This window comes from Erythrolamprus reginae, chromosome 1 (assembly GCF_031021105.1).
Source record: "Erythrolamprus reginae isolate rEryReg1 chromosome 1, rEryReg1.hap1, whole genome shotgun sequence".
In the NCBI taxonomy this organism is placed as follows: domain Eukaryota; kingdom Metazoa; phylum Chordata; class Lepidosauria; order Squamata; family Dipsadidae; genus Erythrolamprus; species Erythrolamprus reginae.
Window position 1 is genome coordinate 18,847,933 of NC_091950.1, and position 8,411 is coordinate 18,856,343.

The 8,411-nt window shown below is 45.1% G+C and overlaps 1 protein-coding gene across 5 annotated transcripts in view; it reads left to right on the top strand.

Annotated features, from left to right (window-relative positions):
• The window catches only part of RFXANK (regulatory factor X associated ankyrin containing protein), a 24,779-nt gene extending 18,996 nt beyond the window's left edge, over positions 1-5,783 (top strand). For all 5 annotated transcript variants that reach the window (XM_070746212.1, XM_070746195.1, XM_070746204.1 and 2 more), the window contains exons 5-9: positions 194-294; positions 489-614; positions 1,942-2,008; positions 2,315-2,395; positions 5,037-5,783. In XM_070746212.1, coding sequence (XP_070602313.1) covers positions 194-294; positions 489-614; positions 1,942-2,008; positions 2,315-2,395; positions 5,037-5,116 — 455 coding nt within the window. In that variant the 3' untranslated portion in view covers positions 5,117-5,783. The remainder of the gene's footprint in view (positions 1-193; positions 295-488; positions 615-1,941; positions 2,009-2,314; positions 2,396-5,036) is intronic.
• The last annotated feature ends 2,628 nt before the right edge of the window (positions 5,784-8,411 follow it).

The window sequence follows — 8,411 nt, forward strand, 5'->3', positions numbered from 1 at the left end:
GCTTTAATGTATCTGTCTTGTATGACTGAATAATTGCTCACATCTCCTGGATATCTGCTGGAATCCCACGTTTCCTCTGTGCATGTCCTTGAAAACTCAAGGGTTCTGCACACTGCTTAAATGTTTCCGTAAATGTTTCTCCAAAGCATGGATTTCGATCAGGCCCCAGTGCCCACTTCATTCCTTTTTACAGGTGAGAACCTGCTAAATAAGCCAGATGAGCGAGGATTCACCCCCCTGATGTGGGCCTCGGCTTTCGGAGAGATCGAAACCGTCCGCAGCATGCTAGAATTGGTATGAAAATATGCCTGGGGATAATAGCCAATATTTCTGGCAGCAGTATTGATCGTTCTCTAAATCTGGGGTCTCCAAACCTTGGTTAAGACTTGTGGACTTCAAAGCTGGCTGAGGAATTCTGGGAGTTGGAGTCCATAAGTCTTAAAGGTTGGAGAACCCGGCTCTAAATCTTTCTGTTACTCTTTTTCTAGGGTGCAGATCCCCACGTCCTTGCTAAGGAGCGAGAGAGTGCCTTGTCCCTCGCCAGCACAGGGGGATACACAGGCATTGTTACCATGTTGTTGGAGAAATCAGTGGACATCAACATCTATGATTGGGTAACTGTCTGGATAGAGCTAAAGTAGAAACATAGAAGACTGACGGCAGAAAAAGACCTCAAGGTCCATCTAGTCTGCCCTTATACTATTTCCTATGTTTTATCTTAGGATGGATCTATGTTTATCCCAGGCATGTTTCAATTCATTTACTGTGGATTGACCAACCACGTCTGCTGGAAGTTTGTTCCAAGCATCTACTACTCTTTCAGTGAAATAATATTTCCTCACGTTGCTTTTGATCTTTCCCCCAACTAACTTCAGATTGTGTCCCCTTGTTCTTGTGTTCACTTTCCTATTAAAAACACCTCCCTCACTTTTTTCACTTCCAGCAGATCTTTCATCTTCTTTTGTCCACCAGTCTTGTGACCCTGGGAAAACTTTAATAGTTGCATTTTTAAGAGATTGGTAGACATGACTAAATGCTTTTTCTATTTTTAGAATTAGTTGGGCACATAAACCAGGGAGTTTGAAGATGTGGCTTGGCGGTGTGGCTTGGCGGGTGTGTCAGGGGAAGGATATTGTAAAATCTTCATTCCCTCCCCTCTCCAGGGGAAGATTACTGCAAAATCCCCATTTCTTCCAATCAGCTGAGACCTGGTAGGCAGAGAATAGATGGGGATGGGGCCAGTCAGCGGCGGTATGTACCGGTTCTCCGAACTACTCAAAAATTTACACTACCGGTTCTTCAGAATTGGTCAGAACCTGCTGAAACCCATCTCTGGTTTGAACATTGACCTCAATTGTATTGAATTGTGGCCCAGAGTGAGGAACCACCTGCTACCACATCAATCCCAGTGACCGATAAGGTCCCACAGAGTTGGCCTTCTCTGGGTCCCGTCGACTAAACAATGTTGTTTGGCGGGCCCCAGGGGAAGAGCCTTCTCTGTGGCAGCCCCGGCCCTCTGGAATCAATTCCCCCCGGAGATTAGAATTGCCCCCACCCTCCCTGTCTTTCGTAAACTACTCAAGACTCACTTATATCGCCAGGCATGGGGGAGTTGAGACACCTTTCCCCCAGGCTCTTTTATACTCTGTTTTATGTTTGGTATGAATGTGTTGTTTGGTTTTTTAAATAATGATAGGGTTTTATATGTTTTTTAATATTAGATTTGTTCTACTATAATATTGTTTTTATTATTGTGAGCCGCCCCAAGTCTTTGGAGAGGGGCGGCATACAAATCTAATAAATTATTATTATTATTACTGTATTATTATTGGTGAGTCAGAAACTTCCCTAGCGAAAAGCTGCATCAATGTTCTCGAAACCATTCCCCCCCTTGCCCAAATTGGGACAACTGTGGCTTAACTTTATCAACCATCTTTACAGAATGGTGGGACTCCACTGCTTTATGCTGTACGGGGCAATCATGTGAAATGTGTCGAGGCCTTGCTAGGTAAGTCAAAATCACCTGCTCTGCTTTGATCTTATTGAAATTTGAAAATAATTTACAAAGAAAACAAACATATTTACAAACAACAAAGGAGAAGGAGGAAAAAAATATAAAAGAAAATAAAGGCCATTTCGGCCTCGGCTGCAATGTTTTTCCTTGTCTTTTAAGCTGCTACAAAATGATTCCCAGTTTGGTTGCAGCGGAGTCCACTGTCTATGATGTAGTCATTCAATGTAAATTATTGGTGATTTTTAGCTTGTTACGTTGACAACAGACCCCCCAATTTTTTTTTTGCTCTGTGTTTTTCAGCTCACGGTGCAGACCTTACCACCGAAGCGGATTCTGGCTATACTGCAATAGACCTGGCGGTGGCTTTGGGTCACAAGAAAGGTATGGGGTGTTTTAATATTGGATTGTTATATGCTGTTTTTATTACTGTTGTTAGCCGCCCCGAGTCTGCGGAGAGGGGCGGCATACAAATCCAATAAATAGATAGATAGATAGATAGATAGATAGATAGATAGATAGATAGATAGATAGATGATAGATAGATAGATAGATGATAGATAGATAGATAGATAGATGATAGATAGATAGATAGATAGATAGATAGATGATAGATAGATAGATAGATAGATAGATGATAGATAGATAGATAGATAGATGATAGATAGATAGATGATAGATAGATAGATGATAGATAGATAGATGATAGATAGATAGATAGATGATAGATAGATAGATGATAGATAGATAGATAGATGATAGATAGATAGATAGATGATAGATAGATAGATGATAGATAGATAGATGATAGATAGATAGATGATAGATAGATAGATGATAGATAGATAGATGATAGATAGATGATAGATAGATAGATAGATGATAGATAGATAGATAGAAAGATAGATAGATAGATAGATGATAGATAGATAGATAGATGATAGATAGATAAATGATAGATAGATGATAGATAGATAGATAGATGATAGATAGATAGATGATAGATAGATAGATAGATGATAGATAGATAGATAGATGATAGATAGATAGATAGATGATAGATAGATAGATAGATAGATAGATAGATGATAGATAGATAGATAGATGATAGATAGATAGATAGATAGATAGATGATAGATAGATAGATAGATGATAGATAGATAGAAAGATAGATAGATAGATAGATGATAGATAGATAGATAGATGATAGATAGATAAATGATAGATAGATGATAGATAGATAGATAGATGATAGATAGATAGATAGATAGATGATAGATAGATAGATAGATGATAGATAGATAGATAGATAGATGATAGATAGATAGATAGATGATAGATAGATAGAAAGATAGATAGATAGATAGATGATAGATAGATAGATAGATGATAGATAGATAAATGATAGATAGATGATAGATAGATAGATAGATGATAGATAGATAGATAGATGATAGATAGATAGATAGATGATAGATAGATAGATAGATGATAGATAGATAGATAGATGATAGATAGATAGATAGATAGATGATAGATAGATAGATGATAGATAGATAGATAGATAGATAGATAGATAGATAGATAGATAGATAGATAGATAGATAGATAGATAGATAGATAGATAGATAGAAGCCTCTTCCTCCTCAGCACTGCTGTAAATTGCTGGAGGTTCCGAAGGCCCTAGCTGAACCTCTTTCTATGTTTCTTCTATGTCTCCCATGAGGTCTGTCAGCATTCCGCACTGGTCTAACCAGCCAGTGATAGAAATATTGTATTTAAACCAGAGTACATGTGGTAGTGGTGGTTGTTCAGATAATAATACAAGCCAACTTATAGTAAAGGTATTATTTATAAGATACAGTAATACCTTGTCTTACGAACTTAATTGGTTCCCGGAGGAGGTTCGTAGGGTGAAACGTTCGTAAGATGAAACATTGTTTCCCATAGGAAACAATGTAAAATGAATTAATGTGTGCAAGGGGAAAAAAATGCAAAAAAACGCCGCCTCCTGGCTGTCACCTTTTGAAACAGCCGGGCGCTTCTCAGCGTTCTCCCAATGCTGAACCTGGAAGTTCGGCAAAAGTTTGGGTTTGGGTGGCCGCTGAGAAGTCCCGCCGCCCGGCTGTCACCTTTTGAAACAGCCAGGGGGCTTCTCAGCATCCTCCTGAACCCGAACGCCAAACCCGAACTTTTGCCGAACTTCTGGGTTCGGCGTTCGGGAGGCCACCGAGAAGCCCTACCGCCCGGCTGTCGCCTTTTGAAACAGCCCGAATGCCGAACCCGGAAGTTCGGCAAAAGTTCGGGGTCGGCCTTTGGGTTCAGGAGGACGCTGAGAAGCCTCGCCGTCCAGCTGTTAGCTTTTTAAAAGAGCCGCGGAGCTGTCCCGCAGGTCAGGAGGCTGGAAAGGAGGTGGGGAATCCCAATAGGGAATTCCATGGGCGGAGCTTTGACGTCACAAAGACGTCCTTCCTGGCCGGCCAGGTTTCGCCTTGGTCTCTTCAGCCTTGAAAGACGGCGTTGATCGAAGTGTATAAAATCATGCATGGGATAGAAAAGGTGGATAGAGAAAAAATCCTTTCTCTATCATACAATAATAGGATGAGGGGCACTCCCTAAAGCTCATAGGTAAGAAAGCGAGGACAAATAAAGGGAAATATTTCTTCAGAGGGTCATTGGTTTAGGAGAGGTTGTGACAGCCGTCAGCCTGGATAGCTTCAAGGCAGGATTAGACAGATTCATGGGTGCCAAGTGTATCGGTGGTTATTGAAATGGATGTCCAAGCGCTACCTCTATGTTGGTTGAGGCAGGCAGGGGTCCCTTGAGTACCATTTGTTGGGGGTCAAGGGAAAGGGAGGGTTTTGCCTTCTCTTTCTGCTCAAGATCCCCATGGGCCAATGTGTGACACAGAACGCTGGACTCGATGGGCTTTGGCCAGATTCAGCGTGGCTCTTCTTAGGTTCACTGCCAAAAATGATGAATATACTTTTCCCAACAATAAAAAAAATCTCCTTTGCTTTCCAGTCCAGCAAGTGATTGAAAAACACATTCTCAAATTATTGCGGAACAAGCAAAGAGATGAGAAAAGAGAAACGTCTGAGTGAGGAATATCTCCGTTTTTTTCCTCCGGAATCAAGGAAGTGGATGGAAAGGGGTCTTTGAGATGGGCACCTTCTCATGCCAACCTGCAGAGATGATGCAGAAGTGGGCATTTTCAAACAACAGGGTACAGTAAGAAGTTTTTCAAAAGAAGCTACGTTGAATTTTTCAAAAGAAACTCCGTTTTCTTGAACAGTGGGTTACAGGATCCCAATATCAAGCTGACTTTCTCCTCAAGGAATTGCTAATTTACCTCTCCTGAAGATTTATGGAAATTTCTGCTGGATGCCAAACCATGAATTTGGGTGGGTGGGCGACTATTGAGCAGAGCTCTGATTTAAGCCGGGTGCCTCCAAATTTAGCAACTGTAAGAGTTGTGGTCTTCAACTCCCCAGGTTTCCTCATTCAGCATAGTTTAAGCGGAGGAACTCTGGGAATTGAAGTCCGCAAGTCTTAAAAGTTGGCAAGTTTGGAGGCTCCTGCTTTTAAGCCGTACAAAAATCATCTTCGTGGTTCCTACACGTGGGCAAAAGAGAGGTGGGGAAAATGCTGTTTCCTCCGTTGCTGGGGGTGAATCAGGGTTGGGTCAAAAGAAGCTGACCGAGAAGTTATCACAAGATTTGAAGAGAATATTTTTGTTTAACATAAATAAATAAATATATATATGTGTAATAGGCTTGTTCAGTGATTTTCATTTTCAAATCGGCTGCTTCGGGTCTGGTTTTTACATTTTACTCCTGGTGTTCCTCATCTCCACGAATGTATCTGATTTAAGTTTGCAAGTATAGGTACTCCTCGGATTGATTGATTGATAGTGTCCTCGGAGAGGGGCGTCATATAAATCAAATCTACAGTCTACCTACCTACCTACCATCTATCCATCCATCCATCTTTATCTATCTATCTATCTATCTATCTATCTATCTATCTATCTATCTATCTCTCTCTCTCTCTCTCTCTCTCTCTCTCTATCTATCTATCCAACTTTATCTATCTATCTATCTATCTATCTCTATCTATCTATCCAACTTTATCTATCTATCTATCTATCTATCTCTATCTATCTATCTATCTCTCTCTCTCTCTCTATCTATCCAACTTTATCTATCTATCTATCTATCTATCTCTATTTATCTATCCAACTTTATCTATCTATCTATCTATCTATCTATCTATCTATCTATCTATCTATCTCTCTCTATCTATCCAACTTTATCTATCTATCTATCTATCTATCTATCTATCTATCTATCTATCTATCTATCTATCTATCTATCTATCTATCTTTATCTCTCTATCTCCATCCATCCGAAGGACTGGGCAGCTTACCACAATAAAATAGTATAAAAAACCATTTAAAATCACATTAATGCAATCCTACCATGTTATGCATACCGTATCATATCTTATTGGGGTCAGAACTAAAGATGTCAATTGCTCACAGCCCCCAGGCCTGCAGTCAGAGGCAGGTTTTCAAAGGTTTCCAGAAAGCCAGTAGGGTACGGGCAATACGGATCTCAGGGAGTAGCTGGTTCCAGAGAGCCGGGGCCACCACAGAGAAGGCCCTCCCTCGCAGCCCAGTCAGCCAACACTGCTTCGACGATGGGATTCTGTGGGATCTAATTGGTCTCTGGGAGGTGTGCGGCAGGAGGCGGTCCTGTAGATCAGAGGTCCCCAACCGCCGGTCCGCGGACCGGGACCGGGCCGTTGGGGTTTTCCAGCCGGTCCGCGGCGTCGGAGACCCAAAGCCCATCCTGCGTGGAGGGAGACGGAGCCAAGCGGGGCCACCCGGAGACCTTTTCCCGTCTTCTTCTCCTCGCTCGCTCCCCTCATAACCAGCAGCCCCGCTCGCGGGGGGATGCCCGTTCGTAGCTACGCCAGCCCGCCAAGCGTCGAGGGGGCTTCTGAGGCTGAAGGGAAGAGCCGGAATGCCCTTCCCGCATTTAGATTGCTTGCCGTTGGGGGAAACGGAGGAGGCGGCGGCGGCGGTGGGGCGCGATCGCCTAGTTTCTGGAGCGAGGAGAAAAGAACCGCCGCCTCCTCCGTTTCCCCCAACGGCAAGCAATCTAAACCCGGGAAGGGCATTCCGGCGCTTCCCTTCAGCCTCAGAAGCCCCCTCGACGCTGGAGGGATGGTTATGAGGGGAGCGAGCGAGGAGAAGAAGACGTCCCACTCATCGCTCCTGAGGGAACGGGCGAGGGCGTCGGAGACCCAAAGCCCATCCTGCGTGGAGGGAGACGGAGCCAAGCGGGGCCACCCGGAGACCTTTTCCCGTCTTCTTCTCCTCGCTCGCTCCCCTCATAACCAGCAGCCCCGCTCGCGGGGGGATGCCCGTTCGTAGCTACGCCAGCCCGCCAAGCGTCGAGGGGGCTTCTGAGGCTGAAGGGAAGAGCCGGAATGCCCTTCCCGCGTTTAGATTGCTTGCCGTTGGGGGAAACGGAGGAGGCGGCGGCGGCGGTGGGGCGCGATCGCCTAGTTTCTGGAGCGAGGAGAAAACAACCGCCGCCTCCTCTGTTTCCCCCAATCTAAACGCGGGAAGGGCATTCCGGCTCTTCCCTTCAGCCTCAGAAGCCCCCTCGACGCTTGGCGGGCTGGTAGCTACGAACGGGCATCCCCCCGCGAGCGGGGCGGCTGGTTATGAGGGGAGCGAGCGAGGAGAAGAAGACGGGAAAAGGTCTCCGGGTGTGTGCGTGTGTGCGCCCGCGCGCGCCCCGGGCAGCCAAAGAGCCTCTGTTGTTAAACTCTCCCGAGAGCGGAGAGCCTCTTGCAGCAGCTGCCAAAGCCACCGGCTTTGGCGCCGCTCGTCCCGCTCATCGCCCGTATCCAGCAGATAGGCTTTGAGTTTTTGGCTGGGGGGGGGGAGAAGTAGGACCTTCCTAAGTCCCCCCCCAGTCAAAATCACAAAGCCAGGCAGCCGCCAAAGGAGCCTCCTCATTCTCCCCGCCCTGTGGAGAAGTGTGGAGGGCTGCGTCACTAAGCTCCACCCCTCCATAACCCCACCCCCATATGACCAAAGCCCCCCCCCCCACCGGGCCGTAGAAAACTCGTCTAACTTAAAGCCGGTCCCTGGTGCTAAAAAGGTTGGGGACCTCTGCTGTAGATAGTCTGGCCCTGAGCCATGTAGGCCTTTATAAGTGATAACCAACACCTTGAATTATGACCAGAGACCAACTGGAAGTCAGTGCAGCACACGGAGTGGTGGTGTAATGTGGGTGTACCTAGGTACACCCACAACAGGTCGCGTGGGCCCATTCTGGACAAGCTGAAGTCTCCTAACACTTTTTAAGAGTAGCCCCATGT